Genomic DNA, 27,631 nt, shown 5'->3' with positions numbered 1-27,631 from the left:
ACACACATACTCCCAGATCACAGAAAACATGAAGAAAACCACCACAGAAAATAGCAAAGCTACACAAATTATGTACCAAGCAATTGCTGAATCCCAAAATGGTTCAGGGAGCTTTGGAGATCATCTAGTTCAATCAAGCTCTCTGCTCAGTGGGACCATCTATAGCAGGTTGCCCTGAACCATGGGCAGTTAAGTTTTGACTACCTCCAAGGACTGAGACTTCACCAACTCTTCAGGCAGCTCCTTACAGAATTTTATCATCCTCGCAATAAAAAAAAAAAAAACCAAACACCAACAAAACAAAACACCACCACCATCCTCCCACAAAAAAAACCAAAACAAGACAAATCAAATCTCAGCTTCTTCTTGAAGGAAGTTTCTGTGTTTTAGCATGTGCCCACTGCCTCTTCTCCTGTCACTGGGATCTACTGGGAAGAGTCTGGCTCAATTTTTACTCCTCCCATCATACATCTACACACAGATATGTAACATCTCTCTGAACTTTCTCTTCCCCATGATAAGCAGTCGGCCCCTCCTCATGAGACAGACGCTCAGTTCCTTAATCATCTTTGCAGCCCTTGTAATACTGCTTTACACTAGTAACTGTACAAGGCAACTCATCCAGCAGCGAGAGAAAATAAAACATAGCCTGTATATGATCCAGGCAGGGTTGAGTGAGAGAGGCTATGCACAGGTAGAGGACAGAAAGGCTGCAGAAAAGCACATGACAAAGATGTATCAGAGAGGCATTAGGATGTGGTAGGACAGGCTCATTCTCTATTTTCAGGAGCCATCCATTTAAAACAACACTCTAGATGGTTATTTCTGGGCTAGAAGTATAGTTTTGGGTGAGACGAGTTAATTTTCTTCACCACAGCTGGTATAGGGCTATGTTTTGGATGTGTGATTAGAATAGTGTTGACAACACAGGGATGTTTCAGCTTTTTAAGTACTGCTCAGCGACAGCATTGAGGCCTTTTCTTCTCACACCATCTCACCAGCAATCCCATTGGGGTGCCTGAGAAGCTGGAAGGGAATGTGGGCAGGACAGCTGACTAACAGACCAAAGGGCTATTGCTATGCTGTACCATTAAGTCATTGTTCTCAGCAATAAAATCTAGGAGGAGGAAGGAGAGAAGGTTCAGAGTTAAGATGTTTGCCTTACTAAGTAACAATCACATGTAATGGAGCCCTGCTTCCCTGGAGATGGCTGAACACCTCGGTGGATGAACTCCTTTACATGCTTTGCTTGCACACAAGCTTCTGTTTTACATACCAAACTGTCTATATCTCAGCCCATGAGCTGTTCCACTTTTGTTTCAAAGTCACTTCCCCATACTGCTGTGCAAGAGTCAGCAGCAGCTGTGTAGGGCTCATGACAGTTAATCAATTTAGATTTCAATTTTACTATTAAAAGCAAGAGGTAAAAGCAGACAAACACACTGTGTGAACAATATGGAAGTTAAATATCTAAAAAGTTTTGTCAGCCTTTCAGTACCAATTTAACCATACGGAAGCATCAACTTTCAGAGCAAAACCTGAAAATACACTTCGATAAATCCACGGTTAAGGCAGGCAAAGGTGCAAATTCAATCCCTAATCTGTGAGATTCAAATCAGTTACTCATTCCAAGCCCAGTATATGAACTCAAGAATGCCAGGAATCATCATCTGCCTTGAAAACAACACATAGCAAAGAGTGATAAACTCCCAACAAGCTGTCTATATTGGCACATTTTCCACTGAAATAGTTCCCATCATCTTAAAGAAAATTCAAAGACAGCAGTAAAGCAGGGAGTTATTACACTGGAACATACAGTGTAAATACAGTACTGTATTTACACATAGACTGCAAGAAAACAAAAAGCACAAACTCTGCTACCACGGCCTCCTGCTAAAGCAGAAGTTTTTACTGGGAAGATTATTTACTGTCAAGGAAATGTAGCAAATTTTAGTTATAAAGAAAAACTTTGAAATCATCAGAAGTGCTTTGGCAATTTAAACCAATGTATCAGCCACTTCATCTTCCAATAAAACAGAGCCATATGCAAGAGTGAAACACAGCAATTCAATAAAGCAAGCATCTTTTTCATGGAAATCTGGTATTGTTCTAACCCTTCCCTTAACCTCTACATTCACGTGCACAGATACAGGCTTACCATGGATTTGACAGGCTTGGCAAAGACTCTGCAGGAAAAAAGGTCAGTAAGGATGCACAATATACGGGGACAGCATGAAAAAGTAGAAGGGAAATATGTATGAGGCTGTGCACACAAAGGTGATGAAAAATTCCAGGAGAAACCATCAAAAAGACCAACACGCAAAAGACAAAACAGAATCTTCTCTGCTCCTTTACCTTGCTGTCAAACAGATCAGTCCATTTTGTTGTTTCCCAGAATGTCTCTGTCAAAGCTTCTGAACAGCTCTCGTGATCTTCATCTTTGCCTTCTGCCTCATTGGAAGCAGCCCCTTCTTGGGCTTGCAGATGAAGAAGTTGGTCAGCCAGTGCACTTCCTTTTCGACAAAGTGCATCTACTAAAGTAGTCTTCTGTTTTTCCATTTCACTAGAGAAAAAAAGCACAAAAATATTAAGGACTTTTTGGAGGTACAACATTAAAAATAGAATCAGTGATGTACTGACTTTACTGCACTTAGTACATGTAAAATGAAAATAACCACAGCTATTTAATATAAATTAATATGTAAAAAAAGTGTCTATAAACACTATGCAGCAAACAAGCTTAATTCTAAGTCTGTAACGTCTTTGATGTCTTAAGGGAAGGGCAACTCAGGATTCTAAAACTGAGTAAGTCAGCATCTAGAAATACAGTTTTATAGTTCCTGGTAATATAAACAGAGGGAGTCAAATCCACCTCTAACACAAGCAGTTACAATTCTGCTGACTTCAAAGGAATTGCACCCATTTAAAGCACCATTGAATCTGGTGTTCAATTTCAGATGCTAGGTTCAACCACATGACCTAATGGGTCAACTTAGCAAGAAATGTTTAGAATGACATTTATTATGACATAGCTATGCTTTTATATCAGTGGTTCTAGAATTACACACAAGTATTCAGGATAGGTAAGACAGACTAATTTTACAACCAAAATATTTCATTTTACCTAAAATTATCAACAAATAAGCATCTCCCATTTGAAGGCCCTAATCTTCAAATCTGCTGCTCTATTTGCAACAACAGCACTATCCCACACACTGCAAAACCCGCAAGTTTTTCTCCAGACTAGGGTGCAACTTTCAAAACACTGTCTTCCTAAGGATATACACTGACAATTCAGAGGAACATCTAAAGCTAAAGAAAAAAAAAAAAGGGGTCTCAAAAATATTCTAAACCACAAGTATGGTCATCACGCTTTTAATAAATGAAATCTTTTGCAAGCAGTTACTTCTTAAGACTGCTGTCAACCTTATCTTCAAATACTGATCCAAAATATTGCGAAGTATTATGAAAAGCATTCAACACACACAAAGCTCAATATTGATATTCTAGTGGCCCCTCTGATTAAGCTTGATACAAAAACTTAATAGCCCATTTTCCTGACATTTAAATCCTCAAAGCACCCATGTTTATTTTATTTACTATTTGCAAGTAAAAACTTGCACTTTTCTGTGTTCCCGCATTCTAGAGATAGAATAAGAGAACAAAGTATTTTTTCAGTCACATTTGAAATTACCTATGGCCCCAAAAATAATTAAAAAATTATTCACAAAAGCAATAATGATTTCATTTTTTAGAAGCAAAGACTAATTACATAAATTACAGAAATAGGATGCAAGAAGATTATTTACTGGGTAGGTACTTTTTTATAGTAGTTGCATCAGGCCTGGGATCAGTCTTCATGGCAAAATATACTGCTAAAGCTGTCTGATCAATATGAGAGATTACAGTATTTGCAGCTTCAACAATTTCATCAAGTCTTTTCATTCGTTCCTAAAAAAAAAAAAAAACCAACCATGAAAAAGATGTTTAGCACTATGAAATCACACTACTTAATGTTAGTTCTACAGTCACTAGGATAAAAGCAATGGTGTGCTGAAAAAACATAATTCAATGTGTCTTCCCCATTTGCACCAATTTTTGATTCAAAATACCTAAGTCTGCATAACCAAGATTTCCCAAATTTCACTGAAAATGGACTGTAAAATATGAGATGGGTATATGTAAAATGCAGGGTTTACAGAAAGACAGCAACCTTTCAGTACAAATAAATTTTCTTAAATAATGGTAGCAAATATGCCGTTTCAGAAATACAAAACCAGAATTAAACAAAAATATTCTAGCTACTGACATATACATAAATCTGTTTATCTTCAAGATAAACAAAAAAAAGCAAACATGCATACTTTCTTGCTTATGGTTCTCATTTTTGAGGATGATGATGGCAGTGGCATTTCAAAGGTTACTGCCCTCATTTGTCTGAACAATTCTGCTGGAAGAAATGAGCAATGCAGCAGAGGAGCAGAATGAGGGGTGTGTGTGTGCCCGTAACTACCATTTAGAGTAATACTGTAGCCTATGCCAAATAGGAAACCTACAATGTGTTTAACTTAAGGAGGAGTACATTATAAGCGGACACACTAAGTAGGTAGGCTTGCTTTCATTCTGCTGTGGGAATAAGGAAATGATAGTCAACAGTTAGGGAGGCAAATGTGAATCTAGCCAGTAATTTCTGCTTTATAGTACTGTCTGCTTTACAGTCACTTCAAGACCAAACATAGAATGTATGAAGACCAATTCAGGTAATAGGTGCACATAGCCTAAGGAAAATAAAGGTTAAAACACGTTGAATAACCTTTTCAGAATCCAGCTGATGAAGTCTTGCAACGTACAGCGGAAGATGATTAGGAAATGCTTCTTTCAATTCATTATACATGTCACTGGTATCTAGCCTAGAAGAGAGGAGGAAATAGCATGAAATTGTAGATTCCGGATTTTTTTGTATAGCTGCTTCAATCTTCTGTAGATATGACTGCAGACATACTTGGTCATCCACTGTATTTTCAGATCTCTTAAAGCTTCAGCGAATTCTTCTTTTACATCTTTTTCTTTTTCCTGTTCTTTTTCTTTCTCTTTGCTGCCATTTTTACTCTTTGATGGTGAGGGTATCAGATGATAGTGAACAGTAAGTACATCCTGGAGGTGGAAAAACAGACATGTACTGAGAGGGATACAACACACTTTTTCTGATACTACACAAAAGCTAAATCATAGCAAGAAACTACTCAGAGCTATACATACACTGAGTAAGGATTCTAAGAACAAAGGTATTTTAGTCATTAAGAATTCATGAACTGCTTTAACTTTTTATTTTAAGTAATGCAAGGATGTAAATGTTAAAACACCACACTAAATGTAAGACAAGAAAGCCTAAAATTCAGCAAGTTCAACATTTCTTGTAATCACATACTTTACACAATATTAGTTAATGAATCAGAAGGGTTGATTTTTTTTTTCTTTGTAAAAGAGCAAACGACTTGGTTAAAAAGGCAAAGAGAAAAAATTAATCAGAGATCCTATGTTACATGTCTGGGAATAAACAAATTAATAAAGGTGACCAATCTTAAAAAATACCACAGTATTATTATTAATCATAAACACGAATCATGATATAGGATAAACAAGTTTATTCCTCCAGAGACACTATTTCTTCGACATACTGCTGTAGCCTTTTCATTTTCCACCTCTACCTATGCTCCAATTAACAACAGCAAGATTTTTCTTTTACATCTTATATGCTAGCATAGAAATATCACTATAATTTCAGTTCATGTTACACTAGTCAACAATAACCACAAAAACATCAGATAGAGCTATTTAAAAGGAAATTGCTAACTGATCTTAGACCTTGCAGTGAAGTCCATCTCCTCAAATGACATGCACATACATTTGAAAATAAGCCAGCACTGGATTTCAGTCATTGTTTCTAAACATTACAATTGCTGAGGGAGGTAATTTGGTTAGGTTTTAATATGACAATTTTTTAAAAAAGCCTCCCTCTAAACAGTGAGGGTAGATGTCCCATTATTTGGCAGGTGGTCTCTGCAAAATAGCCTACATAAGTTTAAAACCCTCTAGATACAATTACTCTGTTGCAACACTGTGCAAAATATTTTTGCATGCTCAACTGCTGTGGCAATTTAATTTTTCATACTAATTGTTCCAAATACATTTGGGAGAATATGTTTCCAATGAAGCAGGTCGATATTGCATAATTAAATGAACCCTTGTGCACAAGATGGAGTTACTTCAGGCTACTTAAATAGTAAGCAGAAAGGTGACTGTACACATGTGTTTCAAGTATGAAGTGCATGACCAGGCATTACACTGATGTATGCCTTCAGCCTAGACCCCGGATAGAACAGGTCATGAAGGAAAGCACTTGTAGCAGAGGAACATGGTATGAGGCTGGTCAAGGTAACTGGTGCAGGAGACAGCAAAAGCATAGCTCATTAAAGCAAATCAAACACTTTGGGATGCCTAAGAAGTCTGTTCAGTACAAAAACCTAAATCAGTAGCTAGTTTTTCCAGATGATATCACCTAGTGAAAATAACACTTTCCTAAGAAACCTGCCTTCCTAGAAACATTCGTCCAATATTTCAGGAGTTCCTTCTTGATAATCCTCTTTGATCTTAGCAACACTTGTTGGGAGTTATGTATCTAAATGGCCTCCGCATTCTCACTACTTGTCTGTTTAAGAATGGTCTACTACTCTGGTTTAAGTTTCACATCAGGCATAATTAGATTAATAAAAGTCCAATTTATGTGAATGAACACTCTCATTTAAGAGACTAGTTCTATGTAGCTAAATGAACAGTAAAATGCCATCTCCTCATTCTCTCACCTCGGTACATCTGGTCTCATAGGATTTGGCAAGTATTACAAGCTATAAACACTGAAATGAAAACAGTAAGTTTCAAACCTGGGCACTTGCCTTTTTCAAAAGAGCTTACAGAAGGATGCATGACTCTTCTTTACAGACAAGCTTACTTCACGGAATAAACACAATTAAGGCACTTCTCATATTTAACTAAAATATCACAAGACCTTAAGATGGACAAAAGGCTTCCTTCTTTTTTTTTAGCCTATCTGTAAAGACTAGCATCATTCATAAAACTTGGCAATCCCTTAGATACCAGAAGATCCCAGAATTTCACTGTCATTGCCATTACAGAAACACTGATCATTGGAGATTAAGGAGAAGACAGACAACTCTTCACAACTCAGTCCTTTAATCTGTTTCCCTATTTAAATCTCACTCTGTTACACAGCAACGGAATTACTTGAGCAGTCTACTGGTTTTGTACTTATAAAAAGATAGTTACAGAGAAAGGCAGTGACAAATCATATTACCCACTGAAAAATACAACTTTAAAAGAAATTTCAAATTAATGCAAAAGCTTCCCTTTGTTTATACACTAAAAATTACTCAGTATTAAAAATGTTGGAAGTATATAGGTTTTGCACTTTGGTCAGTGCACATCACACACAGTATAAGCTTCAGTTAGTTTACTTTTAACTAGAGCTACAAACTGCATACATAAGCAAGCACAATGCTTTCAAAACTGTTACCTTTTAACAAAGCTTAATTAACAGTTAATCAATTGAGGATTTAAATTTCGCTTTTTATCCAATGATTCAACATCTGGTACTTTACATGGAAAAAAACATATGACTTATGGTTACTTGCATTTTAAAGCATTCACAGCAAAATTAACTGCAGGAAAAATATTCCTGAAGGAACACAATCCCAGGTCTCATTTTACACTGAATAAATATCATGCACATCTGCAATCACAGTTGAATGTGCACATGGAGTTTGTATTTATTTTAACATGCATAAAAATAAGCAACTTTGCATAAACTGTATGTCAATACTCTTATTTCATTGAAAATTAATGAAGGCTCTTGAAGCCAGCCATACACAAAATTAAATTTCAAACATGTACTTCACCCTATTTTTGAAGGCACCCTGAACAAACAGGGATAGCATCTCAATGCTCAAAGGAAGTCATTCTTTTACATTTGACTTCACAATGGTATTTATTAGCCTTCCGTTAGTACTTATCAATATCTGTATAATTAATTTCTTGCTTCAAACTGGAAAAAAAGGATGGTGGATTAGGGAGAACAAAAAATGAAGAACAAACAAATGAGTAATCTTTTAGCTGATTCTTCCATATTGCTGTTCAAATTATACATTATGTAAAACAAAAAATCTTACAGACTAGAAATTAAAAAAAAAAAAGATGATCTGGTTTTATTCTAACTATGTTTAGGACAAAACTTGGAGACAAAGGAAAACACTCACATTGTAACTGCATTAAAAAAGTTAGGTTGTCAAAGAAGAAAGGTGCATGGAACCACATTGTTTTTCACATGGTTGTTTAGCATGTGAGGCCATTAGAGGCCAAAGGTACTTCTAAGGGTACATCAGCTTCCCAAGCCATGACAATGGGGCACTCTACTTCAGTAGGGATGTGTTCAAAAGAAAAACAACACTGAATTCTGAGCTTAATACATATCACAGTTTCAGTTGTCACAAAGAGGTTTTTTCTTTTCCTCTTTTAAGTCCAGACACACTGAGGACAGGAAGACATTAAGTAAAAAGGAGGGTTTGGAGGGCTGGGGATTAAGATAAAATTTAGTTCCCCAGAACACCATATGGATTAGTCATACAATCCTGTTATACGTGTCTAGTAAAACAGACACCTGCTTATTCTGCAGGCAGAACCCATTGAGATTTTTGTCCAGTTAAATTAACCACCTTCTTTGGAAAATTAGGTTGCTGTTTCCTGGCTGCAAACTGCTTTCATGCAAAACAGAGAAGCTGTTGAAGTGTGGGCTGGATGAGCAGTTACATGGTTTGAAACCTGCTGAATGGTCAGGCCCAAGGGGTGGTGATCAGCAGCAGAGAGCTGGATCACAGAGCTAGTGTTGTACCCCAGAGCTCAATACCAGATTTAAATCCTATTCAACATCTTCATTAAAGATCTGGATGTGGGACAGAGTGCACTCTCAGTCAGTCTGATACCAAACTAGGAGTGCCTGATACAGCAGAAGATTGTGCTGCCATCCAGAGCAACCTTAACAGACTGCAGAAATGGGCTGCCAGGAACATCATCAAGTTCAACAGGGAGAACTGTAAAGTCTTGCACATACAGAACATTTACCAGTACAGCATGCTAGGGGCCAGCTAGAAGGCAGTCAAACAAAAAAGCACCTGAAGGTTCTGGTCAACACCAAGTTGAACATAAGCCTGCAATGTGCACTTGGGGCAGAAAGGGCTCATGATATCCTGGGCTGCACTGGACATATTCCCAGCAGGTTGAGGGAAGTGATCCATCTCCTCCACACTGGCATACGGTGTCCAGTTCTGGGCTCTACAGTACAAGACAGACATGCATGTACTGGTGAGAGTCCAGTGAAGGTCCACCAAGATAACAGACTGGAGCATCTCTCCTATGAGGAAAGGCTGAGAAAGCTGGGATTGTTCAGCCTGGAGAACAGAGAGGGCTGGAAAAGAAATTTTTTTCCATTTGTGTATCAGTTCGGAGGGTGTAAAAAGAAATCCCGACTCTTCAGTGGTGCACAGTGCAGGACATGAGACAATGGCTACAAACAGAAACACAAAAGGTTCACTCCAGACACAAGGAAATACCTTTTCAAGGTGACCGAACACTGGGCACAGGAAGCCCCGAGAAATTGGACCCTCTCTGTGAATACACCCCCCCCAGACAAACTCAAAAGCTGGGCATGGTCCTAGGAAACTAGTTCTGCAAGGCCATGATTGAGGAGTTAGACTAAACGTCCTCGAGAGATCCGTTCCAACCCCAGCCATTCTGTCATTCTGTGAGAATCCAAGTCCTTTCAAGCAAGCAGAAATCCCCACCCTGGATTTATGGTAGCATCATTCACACAGGTGCATATAAACTTGTAATTTAGGAAGTCCTCAGAGTTGCATTCTTAGAACAACACATTCATTAATGGAGCTCTTATGGATCAATACTCTAAAATACACTGTTTATTTGCTGTTAGAATGCTGATGCCTGTTACAAATAATAGGCTGAAGTATCAAGAAGAACAGGTTGCATTTTGGCTTGAGTGGGTATACTTCTCAGATGTGAAAAATTCAATTGTGATTATAGTTTAACTCTTATTTTAGGGATTCACTTAATGAAGATTTTATACTGTATTCATCAGGAAGCCAAACATTTACATGGGACTTTAAATCAACCTTCTAAAAGTGATCTGTGTATTTTCAGATGCAATATGGAAATAAAATTGCTGCAACATGCATCAAAATCCTTCTTGTAAAGCCTAATCAAATTCCCACCAAGACTAAACTTATCAGGTTCAGTTACCATCTCATTGCTAACAAAATAACAAGATATGGCAGTAAGCCACTCTATTCATGATTCTCATGTCTTTCTTCTAACAAGAATCCTAAATAATTTGCATGTCATTCAAGAACAAAAAGAAAAAAACCCAAACCAACAAAAAAAAAAATTCAAACCCACAAACTCAGTAGCCTTAGAAAGGTAGTCTGTTTAGGTATGTGTTTGTAGTCTCTGACTACGATAAAGCAGAATATTAAATGCTGCTATGTTAAAAATCACACACTCCCTTCACTCTTATACATGCTCCAAAATCCTTTCTTTAAATTCCACTACCTTCTACATCTCTGTATAAACTCTAGCCTTTGATGAGTTATATTCAATTTGAATAGAATCATGAACTGAAAGATTTTTCATTCAAGTCCATCCTTAAGAAAAATACGCTTGTCGCAGTTCGTTTTCTACATCTGTAACGAAGCCAGCTCTCAATGTGCAAACAGAGTAGGCAGAAACATGTGCCACAGAAAACCTTGACCACAAACACTGAAGATTCCTAAGTATTTGACAGTAATAAAAATACAGACCACTATCACCACATGCATTTTCACACCACTTATTGCTGAAGGATCCAGATGCTCATGCGCCCCTCAGCTTTGTATTGCGGTAGCGTTTTGTCATTCTACCAGAACATACGCAAGGTGCTGAAGTAAATAACTCAGGACTATAGAGATAGATGAGGGAGACAAATTAAAAACCAAGACTAGTAGACAAATTCTTTAAGTCATATGCAAAGAGACTTAAGTATATCTTTTTCAAAAACTAACATTCAGTACCTTTTTAAATTTTCCTTGCCGCTTTGCTGCAGACTGCCCCTGGGAGTTAGAATAACATACTGTAAGAAAACATGCACACACCACACAGGATGGAGACACCTTCTCTGTACAATTATGGTTATACTTTCAACTTTTAGCTTTTTAAACTTTTAGAGAGTCACATCTATGATCAAACATGCTCTTAAAGCATGCTCATTCAGGTTTCCAAAACGAATGAAACAATGCATTACTGTGTATACAGTCCATTATTCCTTTAGGACAAGCAAGTGTTGTTAACCACTTAGCTTACATTAATAAATTGTAGAAATTCAGCCTCAAAAGTATAGACTTTAGGGATTGTTCTATTTCATAACAAGTACACCGAAATTAGTTACGTTTTCCCTCGATTTTCATCCACTTGCTGACCTGGAAACAACTTTGCTGCCTAGACCATTCTATCTCCTGGTACATACTGAGGTTCACTAAAGGCAGCTGTTTGATACCATCATTTTTCCAGTGAAATATGACCAAAACATGAATACCTTAGACTATGACATGAGACACGCCTCAGCTAGAATTCCTCCCTGCATCACATGAAATTTAACCTACCCACTTCCTACTTCCCATTCCAGAAATCACTGCATATAACCACTTAGTATGGTTTTAAAATAAGATAGGTGACAATTACAACCAACAGTTCAAGGAAGTGCAGAATTTAAGTTACGGAAATTACACTACACTACTATAATGGATTTACCATGTGTTTTATCAAAGTATACTTGCAACTTTGTAGGAACCAAAGCAATTTAAAAATAAGTATTTTGGAGGTCTTAATTACTGGGTTTTTTCTCATTGATACATACATTCTCCTGACAGACATTATCTAATCTGCAGTTACATGCCATCTGGCCCAAAAGTACCACCTACAAATAAACTTTTCTGTTCAACAAGATCTAAAGGTATGTACCTACCTCCTCACAGAAAATTATTTTCTATGGAAATGTACTCTAGTTTCATACATGTTGTTCTGGTGATACATGGACATATATGAACCACTACTAAACACCAACAATTACCAGAATTGATTCAGATTTACTCTCAGCTTTTCATTTATTTAAAAACAGCTAAGAGAATCTTCTAAATACCTTAGCACCAGATACACATGAGTGATCTGGTTACTATAATCAGTGTTGCAATATAGATTCATACAAGCTGGAAAACAGTTTTTACCAGATGCTGCATTGTGAGCAAAATCACTCTAAATCGTATTTCTAGCATCACATATAAATATCTTACAGCATTCTGTTGGAGCATACAGTCAGTTAGTGGTTGACAGCATCAGGGTGCAGGAGGTAACACTATCTGTTTATGCATTGAAGTCAGCAAAATTCCTGCTACTTTGTAACAGTAACATGTAGGTATTAAGAAAACATGTTTTTATTGAAAATTGTACACATGCAAGGAAGAGTACAGTTGTTTCAGATAACCCAACATGCACAAAGCAATATATGCACATACTTTTGCATTTAAAAAGTATTTTAAGGTAAGCAATTACATAATACCACTTTTAAAGGCTCTACATCAACAAAAAAGCAGCTGGTTCTACAAACAGGGATTCAGAGCAAGCAAATCAGAATTAAAAATGTAGAAAATGTAACAATTTGAAATTATAAAATGAAAAGAAAATTGGAATTACACAGAAGTTACTCTGACTTCATAATGAAACAACTGCTTCTACATGTGTCACGTTACTACACCTAGGGCTCCCTGAAGTACTAAACCCATGAAATGCAGTATTTCCTGCCATGCCATTTACTTGCTTCAAAATTTTAAAAAAGAAAGAAAAGCTGTTATCCATGCCAAATACTCACAGCTTTCTTTCCAAGTTCCGTTTTAGACAGTGTAAGAGCTCCTGCCAGATAACATCCTGGTCCTGCTCCTTTAGGTATTCTGTTCAAAGAAAGACAGTTCAGTGTTAAAACCAGGTTCATTAATGTTCCATTTGGAATACAATAAACCCAAACTGTGAAAAAGCCACACAAGAGGAATTAGATGAGTCAGCAGATACTATCAAAGCACCACTTCAGCTAGGTGCAGAAGCAGCTGATATAGATGAGAAAAGTAGGACATGAGTAACTTACTTGTCATCAGGCAGAGATGTAACGAAGAACGGCTGGCTGTGTTTTGGTGGCAAAGTCAAACTGTTGGATTTCTTCTTTCCTAAGAGAGCAAGGCTATGGTTTTCATAAATATCTAAGCTCAAGGTACTAGACAACCTATGAGAAACAATAAATGGGAGGTCTTTGATGCGATCCAGCTCACTGTTCTGTTCATGACGAATTTGCAACCGAATAGTGTAATCTCCTTTTTCCAGTTTCACAGAATACTGAAAGAAAGAAGTTCTCATAAATATCAAGATTAAATAGTTCACCATTCACAAACAAACCTAGAAACAAGATTGTTGTGGTGTTCTTGATCCATGTAACTCTAATAATTTAAAATATTCTAGATAGCTAGCTTTGGAATCTCCCAAAACCAGTGATTTTAAGACTTGATAGCAGCTAGAACATATTTTAGATTGACTGAAAAAAAAGTAAAAACAACTTCAGAGCACAAAATAGGCTGACATAATTTGCTTCTATGCCTACATTGTAATAAATGCTCCAATAATCATCATAATTCTTGCTAAACTTTCAGTTTAAAACCTCTAGCAGGTTCAGTTCAATTTACTCTGTGGTTTGGAATATCTTCTACTGTCTCAAACCTTGTACCAGCTTTCACAACAAGGGATCCAGTATTCCTGTGCCATTTAAGACTACAGTTTCAAGAGCTGCAAGCCTCTACCCTAAGTTTTTTATATACTCAGTTAGGAATGTGCAGATAACCACTTCTACTTACTAAAAAAAGCCAAGCAAACAACTTGCCTCCCCAAATAACAAACAACACACAACACACCACCAAAAGTCACCTAGACTCTCAAATTCTTTCAAATGTTTTCAAAACATTTTTTCATTTCTATCAACCCAATAGGGCATCATACAGGTGTTTTCAGCACTAGCATGCTACATTTCATTTCTACTGCTGTAAAGCAGCCCTAAAATAGAAAGGCACAGTAACTCAGAACTACACTGCTCCCAGAATCTCCTTCTGGTTAGGGATTCATGCTTTCTGTTGATACTCCTTTTTGTATTAAGTAATTTTGAATTGGTTTTGAATTGTTCTATGATGCAGAACATCAGAGACTTATGGTATTGGTGATCTACTAGGTGTGAGTAATGGATCATTTGGTAATTTTCGTATTTTATAGTATCTCAAAAATGCAGGCTAAGAACAGAAGTTTCAGTAATGCAATTTCTGAAATTCATTTGTAAGATTCAAATGACACGTTTTAAAACTGATCTTTGATCATTCTTGAACTGTCAAAATAAACATGACATTAATGAAGTTCAACTGTAGGTTTGAAGTGGTAAAAAAAATATTTTCAGAACCAAAAGCTATGGAGAACGCTTCTTCTACTTTTTCTATTTCTCCTCCCCTCCCCATCCTTTTGCCACATGATCAGACAGTCTGTTCCAGTAGAAAGATATACCTACAGAGGATACAGTATCTGCAAGTCTTACGTAAAAAATTCCCTTTTGAAAGGCAACAACAGGAAGTAAACCAAGCTATAGCATTTAAAAAGCTGTCTGAAGAAATCAACTGCCCAGAAGACAAGTCTTCATGGATACAGAAGCCTCTGATTTATCAGTGGACAAGTTAGATGATAGATAAAAGAATGGATACTTTCTGCCATAAACAGACATGTTCAAGGTACCATCTTCGTAAAAAACCCAAATATAAATATGAAACCTTGAAATCACTCCTTAAGAAGCATCAATCAAAATCACAAGAAATCAAGAGTTAACAGGTTTGTGTAGAAGTAACACACAGCATAACTTTCTCTTTCCTTGGGAAAAAAAACCCACAGTGCTCTATTTCATGGAAACAAACCTGTCATTACTTTCTTCCCCATACAAATACATCACCACTGAATCGGTCTTCTTTTGAAGACGTAACATTATTATCTATACAAATCAGGAAATATTAGGAGCTAACAACAGGCCTGGGAGGTGAAAAAGAATGAAACGTTTGCACTATGCAGACAACAGAAGGTAAAATAAATACATTACTCTATACCTGGTGTGGATAGGCATCTCCGGAACCCATTTGTCTTTTGTTCTGGTCAAAAATAATCCACAGTTGACTATCAAATTCAGATTCATACAACAATTCACAAAGAAGTGGGCAGCTTGGAGTTACTTCTCCACTCTTTGGCTATTAAAAAGAAATGTTGGAAAATTTTAATCCACTATTTGATTAAAAGATGTAGACATATTTAAAGGGATACCGAAACTAAATCCCATTTTTAAGCAATAGTAGCTCCTAAAAAGAAATCAGAATTTTGACTGTATTGAGTCTGGAGTGTGAATCTAGACCTTGTTTCTCACAGAAATTTAAAGTTAAAATATGGTTTTAGAAAATGCTGCATTTATAACTGACTTCTAAAAAACAAGCATCCATAACCCTTACCTGATGGAAGTTGTAGGTCAGAATCATCTCATACAGTTGACGATTATTTGGTAAAATATCTCTGGACCCCAAAGGTTTTATTTTTGCACTCACTGGTCTGCAGTTACATGACAGAAAAAAAACAACAGAATGTTCTCTTAAAGATGCATCCTCTATCAAAACTGGCTTTGCTTAAGCAGAAGCAAAACTTTCATAAGCAAAACTGAATTCAGCACATGCAGTAAAATCTCTAAAAATACTCTTAACTATCCAGGTATCATAAATTCCTTGGTTAAAATTAATGTCAGTTCAAAAACTGACAGGTTTAATGACATTTATATAAAGAAAGAAGCCAATAGAACTTAGCAAGCACATCTCAATGCTCAAAATAAAATGCCATAAAAAAAACGTACTTCAGAGCTAGCAAAGAATAATCAGGTTATTTTAGAACTCGTTAGGAGGCCTTACAGAAATCACAGTACTACATAGTCTATGTTAACATTCTTCTGTGTTACTACGCTATATAGCATATGTCAACTCTGACAATTATGAAAAGCTTAGAGCAAGCACAAACACTTTAGGCCCTAAGCATTAAAGAATATAGGCTAAAAAACAACGTAGGAAAAACAGAGCTTTGGAAATAAAGAATAGCAGAATGAGGGTGGTTTTAAATTACATGATAATTTTTCTTAAACACTCTGTCAGCTTTTCATTGCCAAGAGCACAGACAGTCATCTAGCAAAATATCCTGGGCTGGGTCAGATCACAGGTCCATTTAACCCAGGCTTCCTAGTCTGGCAGATGCTAGACAGACTGCTAACAGAAGACTTAACAATCAAGTAATACCACACATAACATCTGTCCCTAATATTCATTCTGTCTCCCAGCATTTGAAACTCAAGAGACAAAATTAGAAGCCATTCAGCAATTTTCCCCCCTCTGTGTTATGACTCATTATTTCAAGAAACACTATTCATGCTTTAATTTAAATATATGAATATTTCTCATTAGTTTACTTAACTGCAGTTCTTTTAGTGTCAGTAAAGTGCCTCAAGTATCACAGAGATAAGAGCATCTCCATTTTACAAATCAAGAATTAAGCAAAGACACGTTAGGAGACGCTTTTATTTCCTTGCTTAAGGCTATCAACTCAGGCATTTCAGAATCTAATATGGCAGCATGTCTTCCCAGGTAAAAAATGGTCAGGATCTTCAGCAGCTGCTCAAAAAAACTCCAAAGCAATCAGTAGCACCAAATAACTACAATTGAGTTCTTTAAATATTAAAGTACCTTTTACCTCTAAGTGTCTCCTTTGGAAGCCATGTCTTTTTGTTTTGTTTTATTTCAGTTAGATTAAGGAAAATGGTTCGTATGGACAATGTACTGTAATTCTCAAACTTTGTTGCAGTTAAATGGAACCAAGAAAGAGAACGCTGCAAAATTTTATTGATACTTCCAAGCCCCCCTTAAATTTGGACAAGACTATTGTTGCTATCCTAAATTTTGCTGTTAACTTGTTACTGTTCCAACTACCTATGAACAGTTTTCCCACTTTCCCAACACAGTTCACCAGAAACTCTACCTGAGTGTTTGAACCCAGCTTTTCAGATTTATACACGGAGCAATTTCTTCATACTTCAACAGGGACTGGACATCAAATCGTACAATGCCTTCTGAAGCATGCTAAAGAAAGAGTATGTAACAATTACGCTTCTGTGCACTTACAATGTTGACCATCTGGTATGTCCCTCAGAAATACAACACAAGCTGTATCTGTCTCTAAGAAGTAATAATGCTTGAGTTTGAAATTGTCACAAGCTTATCTCTACAACAACAAATACACTGGGACATGCAACTTCCCCTCCACTTAATAATTTGAAGTACTTCATACAGAACCGCACCAGTCAGAGTCACATTTTGTTTATGATTTTTGATGATTTCCTTTGAATGTGCAGTTCAATAAACGTAAGTATTATTCATCTACAATCTCAAAACAAGTATTTTATGGTGCTTCTGCTTAGGATTATTACAGAACAATTTAATTTTCTAATATAGAGAAAACACTACACACATGGGCTAGTGATGGTCAAAATTAGTTGAAAATGTCTTCTTTAGATATATCTTGTGACAAAGCCACCAGTATATCTGCACTATTAAAATTCATTTACAAAAAGTTACAGGTGCTCAAGAAGGATAGGCAAGACCTATTTATATTCTCTCAATTTTAACTCTCCATTATTCACTTGATGTAATCCTGATAGGTGTAAGGAGCTGCATGCACACCACCATCACCTCTTTCTTTTCTGCTCTACTAGTTCAAAACCTTGTGCCCTAGCACAGTGCACCCACATTTTTTCACCACTTAGTCTAAACACATCCAAATACACCCATGGGACAGGTATGATTTGCTCTGGCCTTTAGATAAAAAAAAGGAGGGACCCAGGACAAATTAGCATGGTGGAGGCCATCTTAGCTCTCAAACAGAACCCTCTCCCAAAGGAGGGAAAGTCAAGCCAAGCCAGTTTGCATAGAGGAGCAAAGAACAAAGTATCATAAATATTACCTTTTTAGCAATCTTTTAAGTCCTTTAGCATCACAGAGCCTTACAAATTATGACACTGCCCATCTCTTTGCCTTCAACTGCCCTAACCAACAAATCTAGAGCCAGTCATCACATCTCCAACGAAACACTGAATAGAACATTTTTAATGACATTTTATTCTCAATATGGTATTCAGAGTATTGTCTTTTAGCATCGGTAGCCTAGATATTCAAATTCCAAATCTGTGGTCCCAGAAATGTTAATTCACACCAACGCTTCCTAGTGTAAGTGTTGGTACAATTTCAGCCTTTTAGTATGTCTTCTATTAGTGTTGGCTTTCCCCCCCCCCCTTCCTTTTTTTTTTTTTTCCTACTGATTTATAATGAAAACACAGAAAGAAAAATCATATGGTGATGGTAATGGGCATTTCTTGTAGGACTCAATTCCTATTTACCTAAAGAAAACATGAACATCTGATATCTAAACTTATTTTTAATCTTTTTAAATACAGACAATAACGAATAAAAGCTCTTTTTATTCTGAGATAGCATAGGACTTTAGGGTAATTAAAAAAAGAAAACACTTTGGAAAACTTACCATGTTTAGTTGAGGAGTAGCACAAAGAACACCATGAAAAGAGATGGTGTAATTAATGCTAACATCACTAAGGCTTGCCCACCACCGAGCAACACAAAATTCGATGGTTTTTCCAGCCTGGGTAACAAAAGCATCAAGTTAGATTCAAGTTTCTAAATTCCTTTTCTCTTTACCCCAACCTTCCTCATCTCAAGACAATAAAAATGGAGTACAGCTCTAAAAAGACCACTTCATGCCCATTTTACTCTAACTGTATAGGTTTGTGCAGTACCAAGTAAGACATCATGCATGGTCCAGAAAGCACAAGACAGCTCGAACAACACAGGATGACTGATGGCCTCAGAGTGCCAGGGGTATAGCTTACAGAGAAAGCTACGAGCTTTTAAATGTTACATCTTTCTTTCCTACCCTTCAAAATAGGCAGACTACACACATATTAAACTCATAGACTATCAAAGTAATTAATGAAAGCTAGCAAGCTGCAAGAGATCTTTTCAAAATTGAAAACTAAATGCATTCTGTACTGTAACAGCACACAACTTCTTGGGTTTGGGGTTTTTCTTTGGAGAAAAAACAACAATGGAAGGAGTTCCGGTATACTGTACTGATACACTGCCTTCCTCTCTCTTCCCCTACACCACCCTAAGGTAACTTACTAAGACAGGAAATGCTTCAGTCACCGATCCTTTTTCTGGTAAGGATGAAAATTTGTAGAACTCATGGCTTCTGTATGCTTTTTGTTTCACTAGCTGAACAGCATGAAGCACAAACTTCGCAGTCACATCAGCTGAACATGAACATACTGTCACTTCTACATTGAAGAAAAAGGAAATTTAGTTTCAAGATAGAAGAATTTTAGAAGGAAAAGGGGTTGGACTAGATGACCTTCAGAGGTCCCTTCCAACCCAGACCATTCTATGATCTTGAAAACCAGATATGTTTATGAAGAAGTATTACTGTCTGAAGCTTAAGGTAATCCTCCAGTTACAGGCAACCACTTCAGATTGCATTTGCTGGCTTCTGGGACTGGGAATCAGGATTTTACTATACCTGAAGCCATGAAATAACTCAAAATCACTCCTACAATAGCTTAAAATCAAATAAATGTTTAATGCATTCATGGGTCAAATCCTTCAGCTCTTATTCAGGTAGAACTCAACAATTATTCCAAAACAATGCTGTCAAGTCTGATAAATGAGATGTTTACGTGCAGTCATTTTCCTCACCAGCCCAAGTAGCTCCTTGTGGAACATCAATGAAGTGCCTTCGGATTTGACCAGGTTTAAAATGAACATCTGTATATGTCAGGTCATAGCCTGATGATTCATCTACTCTGTATGTCAAAAAGAAAATACAAGTAGTAATCAAACAAGCTGTGAAACTTTTTGAAATTTTTTTTTTTTAAAGTGTTTAAAATTCAGAAATACTCTTATAAAACGTGTACGACAAGGATATTTAGTCATCAACACCAATTATCTTTAATCCATACTACTACAGAATCTGACAGCACACTGTGTATCAGCATTATGCAGACAGCTTCCCTGCCCTGCTTTAATGTAAGTATTAAAGAATTTTATTTTTCATTGGACCTGGTTTTGCTTGCTGACAGAATTTTCCCTGAAGTGAGGTAAAGTACATAAGAAGTAACATTTCTATGAATGACTTTTTCCCTTTCAGGGCAGATTATCCACTGAGTAGGTTTAATAAAACACTCTTTGCTATCAACATCACTGAAGTCATATGTTTAATCCAAGGGTGAGCACAATACAGCAAATTCAGAATTAGTATTCAAGTATGATGGAAGCTTACTCCAACATTCATCTGTCAAGTAATGCCTCCTACCTTTATGTACTCAAGTCCATGAGATGCAAACAGAAATAATAGAACCCCAGTTGACCTATGAGTATACGCACTGATATTTTGGTCAACCAGTCAGAAGTCACGTGTCCTGGATGGACCAGGAATCTGCTGCCACTGTGGCTAAGCCCAACATTGTTTCCTGGCTGCCAAGACCAAAACTACAAAAAAGCCACTGCTGTAGGTATTTTCAGATATCTGTACCCTTATCAAAGTTAGTAGCAAGTTCAGTAACTCCAAGATAAAGAAGGTAGTGAAATAAACGACAAGTGAAATGGGTACAGAAAACTTAACTAAACTTAAAAAATACAGATAAAGCCGGCAGATAAAATTTACTCACCTTGTTGGTATAACAACAGTTATTGGAACTCTGAACAGAGGGCCTGCATTAGGCATTGCTATATCATATCCACACACCTAAAAAAGCCCAAAATATAGCCACTTAAAAATCTTTGGTCAAAATCACATTACAGAAGACAACCTTAAATTTAAACTAGTTGCAGAGTATTTTTAATCTTTGTAGTTACTGCTGAAGAAAAAAAAATTAAAAAAAGATTCATCTTTATAGTAAAGCAGGAACATTCATCAAGAGAAAACTCAAACACATTAGTTTCTACACTTATGCTCACTTTGTTCTTGCCCCAAAAGCTTTCAGCTCACATCTGATAGGCCTTTTCTCAAAAGCTCCATCTAGAATTCAGCTCAGAATTTGTCCCAAACAACTTCAGTATTTTAGTTCAGCTATTTTTAACTGTAACTATTGCTGAACCCTGGATTGAGCCTGTATAGCAAGATGGCATGGCAGTATTTTCTGGCCTGTATGAGACAAAGCTTTTATAAAAGTAATTTTTAAGGAAATAAAAGTTGACAGATCACATGTAAGGGAAAGAGTACACAATCCTGCTTAAAGCATTGAAACTTCAATACCTCTGTATAATGAAGTCCTTCTCTCAGGCCACGCGGATCCACACGAACATTTATATGTCGACATTGGTTCATAAGCTCTAAGTGACTAGGACACTGGACCCATGGTGCATTGGAAGTTAAAGCTAAATGAAGCTGGAGAGATATTCTTTCAGTGTTTTCTGTCAAGAAATGAATTTTAAAAAACCCAGTTCAATAACACAAATGTGCTCATATTCTACTATGACATAGTATTTGCTATTGAAATGTACACATCAATAAAATGTAACAAATTGGAACAAATTGGTTAGGGCCTGATTCATACTCTATGTTCCTCATAATAAACTCACCTCTTTGTCACATGTCAACATGCAGGAACATTCGCTTCATGAAAGGAATTATTCTTAGTAACAAGCTGTCACAGGAATCAATTTATATTCTTCTAACATAATGTAATTCAGTTTCTCAGTGAGTTCAAATTTGTATTTTACAATGTAAAGCAGAGCAAAACAGTTGGAGAAAAATGTAAAACCTTATTTGTATTTGCACAAGTTACCTTTACCCTGCTAGTAACTAACTAAAATCTATTAATCAATTCCTGTATTGCCTTTAGACATATTTGTCTATCCATGACTAGACACTGAATGTAAGTCTAGTTCATTAAACTAAGATTTTTTGCAAGTCGAAATATGGAATTTACTCTAAGATGAGACACAGGGTCAAGTTCTTTCATCTTTAGAACAGTAATCATCCTGTGTTAAGAGTTATATACAATAAACCCCATTAAGTTCTATAATTTCATGAAACATGAGAGATTTTATTATTTTTTCCATATTTTTTCCTTAGCCCCACAACATCACAGAATCACAGAATGTCAGGGGCTGGAAGGGACATCGAGAGATCATCTAGTCCAACTCCCCTGCCAAGGCAGGATCACCTAATACCAGGTCACACAGTGACTCATCCAGGTGGGTCTTGAATATCTCCAAAGAGGGAGACTCCACAACTCCCCTGGGCAGCCTGTTCCAGGCTTGACTCTTGACTACAGCCAAGATGCTGGACAGATGACAGGAAAAGAAAAATCGTTTAAAAATAATTTAAAATTTCTTCATAGCAAAGAGAGATCCTTTTTACAGTGAGAAGATTAATGAAGCAACAAAATTCCCCAACACAGTTACAAGTCCTATCACTCGTCATTATCACAGCTTTTGTTTACAAATTATAACTTGCTTCCTCGCTGCCCACCACATACAAAAGCTCTTTCCTACCTGTATTCTCAGGAAAGACAGGTTCTATGCCAACCCCATGATCAGAAGGTGCAGCTATCTGGACAGGATCTCTGAGGTAGATTCCACGGTTGCTGCCAACAGTAACTGTAAAGCCTATGTTACTTGTGAATGATGAATTCTGAACGAGGTAGTCATAGGCTTTATCAACCTGTTAGAAAGAGCACATTTTAAATTAACAAATTTCAACTTAATATTATCTTCAATATGAATCATCAGTAAGCACAGCAACAAAACCACTCCACCTGAGCCACACTGATTGCACTTTACATGATACTCAGTATGGAAAATGAGGTGACTTTTTTTTTTTTTTTTTTTTTTTTAGTGTGCAACAGCCACACAGAGGAGAGAAAGTCAAGAACATAAAACCCCCCAAAACAACTAAACCCCAAATTCTCCTTTGTAATAAATCTGTAAAAAACATGCCCAACAAAAATTCGGCTTCAAAGACAACTTCAAAGGCCTAGACCTATTATACTAATTTAGGTGCATGGTCCCATGTGGAGCAACACTAGTTAAGCATTTAAATCTTTTATACAAGTTGAGCAGTTCGAAAGAGACATAGCAGTATTTAATACCCAGGTAAGTTTTATACAATGATATGAAATAAGAGAATGAGGTCATGAACTCCAGCCCTGAATTTAACTAAATGAGCTGTGACAGTGAAGTTCAACGACACATTCACCTTTTTGTTTTAAGGACACTATTCTACTGACTCCAAAAATACATTCTTTTCTATTTTAGTGAGTTCTCCAGTGCAGATCAGGGCACTCTCCTTTGAGACAACGGGACATACAACAACCTCAGATCAGTCTCAGTCACATTTTAACACATGGTTTAATCACAGACAACTAAATTATAGGGTATGACTATATTTTGTACTTTTCAGTCACAATGTGATCTTGTTTGGTTGGTTGGATTTTTTTTTGATAGGGATGTTGGAAAATGCTTACAAAATTTAATTAGCTTGGGTAGCTTGTGCAATCTCAGCAGTTTAACCGTATCTTTATTGCCTGTAACTAACAGAGTCTTTGCATCCTTATCACTGAAGCCTCCTTATAAATGTACTTAGCAGGTATTAACTACTAGAGCTAAGCATTTAATATCTACCATCTTTAAGGATGAGAGCAAGATCTCAGTACTTCTGGCTAACATGGGAGTGAATGTCAGAAGAAAAATTAAATCAACAGCTCTTTAAGAATCTAAGATTATGCACAGGGAGACTTATTTGCTGTGTCTTCGTCATACAAAGGATCACATCACAGATTTCCAACGTATTTAAAGGCCCACAGACACAATGACCTCTCAGAATTTCCAGTACAGGCCCAGAGCAAAGTCATCAGACAATTGCGGCTACACTGCTTTGTGACACAGTGTGGGTATCTCTACATTATCGCTGCCCAAAACTTATAGTTCCAGCTTCTGTCTGCACAAAACAAGTTCAGCTCTCTCTGACAATAGCATAAACATATTTGGACATTAGGACAAAATTTAGGCACCCAAATCCACATGTGGGTGATAAAAACCTACATCCCACTTTCATGTCCACATACTTTTCTGATCAGTCTAAGAATGTGTCTACTCCACATTTATTCTACAGTAACTGCATGCAGAAACTGAAAGGTCTCATTCCTCCTCCCCTCCCACTACGTTCTCCCTCAACCAGCCCAGAGAATCAAGTAGCATGGGAGCAAACCAAGTGAGCTCATCTAGAGAGATGCCTTTTTTGTGATTTAGTTTTCCACTTACAGTTATTCATATTATGTTGGGGGACTTTTCCCTAGCAAATACCTGAATAACACCATGTCCTTGTGCAAATACTTCTATGTTTTCAGCTTTCACTGCAGTATTTTCTAAAGCTCTTCTGACAGAATGAACAGTGTAATGAATATCATTAGCTTTGAGTCCTGAAATTAAAAATAAGGGTATTATTGGAGACAATAAAAAAATTAAGTTATAGCCTTTTTTTTTTTTTAAGAGGAAAAAAATATCTAATCTCTTTTAAACTACAGATGTACATTTAGCATTGTAGCACATTACCTGACAATACCAACGCGATGCCTCCACATGCATTGGGAGAAGACATGGATGTGCCATTCATGAGTTGTGTTCCTCGCAAAGTCCAGTTTGGAACAGAAGCAATAGCACCTCCTGGGGCACTGATACTCACTCCAAGGGCTCCATCAGTGCTAGAGTTAAAACACAGAGGTTGAAAACATGGTTTTTCTGTTCTTCCATGCATTCAAAAAGAAATTAATTTCAGCTTTAGGAAACATTTACAAGTATATTACTTCACTAAATCCATTAAATCCAAGAAAAAGCATGCTACTAAGTAGTAATTAAAAATGAAAAAATGTCATTTTGATCATCCTTTACCTGTTCACCAGGCTTCAGTTTAATCAGCAGAATATCTTAGAGGATTTGAATTAGAAAATGCACACAAACAAACCTATTAAACACTTCAGTACATTAATTAGTGCTCTACATAACCCATTTAATAGTTACTATTTTCTAGAAAAAAAAAAATCTATTTTTGCCTGAGACAAGAAGAGCAAGGGGAGAAGAGGAAAAAAAAATACACCATGTCAAGAGGTGGGTCAGGATTAGCTGAGCCCAGGTCACCTTTCCTTCTTGCCCAAGCGTATTTGGAGAATGGAGTGAGTACCTGTCACACAGTTAAAGCAACTGGTTTTCAGCTGCATGGACCAGGTAAAACTCCATTGTCATTGCTCTGGGTAGACACAGATTGTACTGCCTAAGTGTCCTTGAGCAGTCCTTAATAGCTCTGTACCTGAGCTATTAAGTTCTGTGGAGCAGCAGAGTATTTTCAGGATTTTATATCCCACACTAACAGCTTCATGTGTCTAAAATCCATCTCAAATCAGAGTACTCAGTCAGATACGGTAGTTTAACATTTTGACATATTTTATGACAGCCCTATATAAACAACAGCTTCTCTATCATAACACCTTTGGCCAAGCAATGTACCACACATCTGCCTGAAAGCCTCCACTGCTCACTGAGACAGACTGATCCTCTACCCCAATACTGCTCTAGCAAAGCTTTATGAACTCTCCAGTCACCCGCATCTTGCACCCTACATAAAAAAAGAATCTTTCTTTGACCAGACTTGAGCCTTTCAGCTGACAAATGCTCATTCTATTTTACAATGCAAAGTGACAAACCACACAATGTAGTTTCTATATATGTGTGTGAGTATCAATATTAATTACAAATCCTTCTCCCTTCCTCTGCTGAAGGCCTGTAAATATACAAACACCATGACACCTTAACTTTAAAGGCTAATCCTAATGGTTGCTATGCAAACAGCAAATAAACCGAGGACCAATCTCAAGCTATGTTTTTTATGTTCTCCTTCACCCAATACTGTCATGGGCTAAACTACAAAAGACATCATACAGTAACTCCACAACTCACAAGAGCAATTCCAAAGACTCACACAGGTAAGAATTCAGAGAGAGACATTTTTTTCTTCTTTTGTCTACCACATTACTATCAAATGTTTCTGAGACATGAAATAAAAACTGGAGCTTCCACTGCCCCTAAATTATCTTTTATAAACCTCTGAAAAGTTTTCTATAACATTAGGCAGAAAAATACCTTCTCCTCCATAGTCACACCTCTACCACACTCAAGCAAAACCCTCAGTAATTTGCACCATCAAAGCAATGTTGCTGAAGCAAGAATTAACACCACTGCAGTAATATTACTTCTTCTAACCCTTAACACTATCAGTGCAGTTAACTTCACCACACTAACTTAATTAAATTAATGCTACAGGAAAAAAAAACCCTGAAAAATATTTCAGAAAAAGAACAAATATCCAAACAACTTATCAAACGTTTTTCACCTCCAAATAGGTTTGCACTCATCATGTACACCTTATCAATACATACAGGCTGTGCCAAGGTAGTTCAGTGGTCCTGTCACAAGAGTTCTAAGCCCAACATACAAAAACCTTCCAAGAACAGCAGACTACCTATGCTCTTCCCATGGTTGAGAAATACTTTTATTCTGGTATTAATGACCAATTTTCAGTTTTTCAGTTACATAACCTGAACCCCAAAGTAATGAATTTGTTCTTTTAGAAGAACCTACCTAGGTCCTCTGGATGACCAAGTATATTGATTTGCTGGCAGTTTCTCTCTTAATGAGTATTCAGCAACCATCATGTCAGGTGATACATAGGCACCAACACCTGCATAAAACATACAAGGATTTTAGATTTATAATTATTTTTATTACAAGCAAAACCAAAATATTTCTGTGTTTTAAATTCAAAGAGCTGAATTTTTACTTCACTTTTAAAAATGGAAATACACATTTCCCACCTCATTAAATCTAGATATTTTAACAAAGCAAATATAAAAGCAGCATGCTATACAGTAACAATGTTGATGGCCATACTGCGTAATACTAAACCATGTAAAATTCAAACCTTCATTTTCATTCAACTGGAATAGAATGCATTCACAGTGTACATTTCTTGAAACTGAATACTGTAAAAAAAAATTTTTCAAAGCAAATTTTTTACCTATTACACTAGATGTAGTTCCACCCGGACATCCTACTGTAGAAAGGCAAGGGCCATTGTTTCCTGCACTCGAAACATAAATTACATTGTGCTTCCACACTGCTTCATTAATTACTTCACAAATTCTCCTGACGTAATTAAAAAAAGAAGAAGTCATCATTTAATCAACAATATT

At 36.7% G+C, this 27,631-nt stretch overlaps 1 protein-coding gene across 1 annotated transcript in view; it reads right to left on the bottom strand.

Annotated features, from left to right (window-relative positions):
- Positions 1-27,631, bottom strand: part of TPP2 (tripeptidyl peptidase 2) — a 47,668-nt gene that overhangs the window by 6,986 nt on the left and 13,051 nt on the right. Inside the window, exons 9-28 of the mRNA XM_054380732.1 lie at positions 27,457-27,584; positions 27,021-27,120; positions 24,942-25,090; positions 24,693-24,808; positions 22,884-23,052; positions 21,640-21,797; positions 21,053-21,129; positions 20,082-20,188; positions 19,512-19,666; positions 18,856-18,972; positions 17,299-17,399; positions 15,738-15,834; positions 15,345-15,482; positions 13,310-13,554; positions 13,040-13,118; positions 11,190-11,228; positions 5,003-5,154; positions 4,814-4,910; positions 3,821-3,951; positions 2,356-2,563 (exon numbers count right to left, since the gene is read on the bottom strand). Of these exons, the coding sequence (XP_054236707.1) occupies positions 2,356-2,563; positions 3,821-3,951; positions 4,814-4,910; positions 5,003-5,154; positions 11,190-11,228; positions 13,040-13,118; positions 13,310-13,554; positions 15,345-15,482; positions 15,738-15,834; positions 17,299-17,399; positions 18,856-18,972; positions 19,512-19,666; positions 20,082-20,188; positions 21,053-21,129; positions 21,640-21,797; positions 22,884-23,052; positions 24,693-24,808; positions 24,942-25,090; positions 27,021-27,120; positions 27,457-27,584 (2,563 nt within the window). The remainder of the gene's footprint in view (positions 1-2,355; positions 2,564-3,820; positions 3,952-4,813; positions 4,911-5,002; positions 5,155-11,189; positions 11,229-13,039; positions 13,119-13,309; positions 13,555-15,344; positions 15,483-15,737; positions 15,835-17,298; positions 17,400-18,855; positions 18,973-19,511; positions 19,667-20,081; positions 20,189-21,052; positions 21,130-21,639; positions 21,798-22,883; positions 23,053-24,692; positions 24,809-24,941; positions 25,091-27,020; positions 27,121-27,456; positions 27,585-27,631) is intronic.

The sequence above is a fragment of the Indicator indicator genome, chromosome 1 (assembly GCF_027791375.1).
Source record: "Indicator indicator isolate 239-I01 chromosome 1, UM_Iind_1.1, whole genome shotgun sequence".
Lineage (NCBI taxonomy): Eukaryota > Metazoa > Chordata > Aves > Piciformes > Indicatoridae > Indicator > Indicator indicator.
This window is presented reverse-complemented; position numbering and strand designations above follow the sequence as displayed.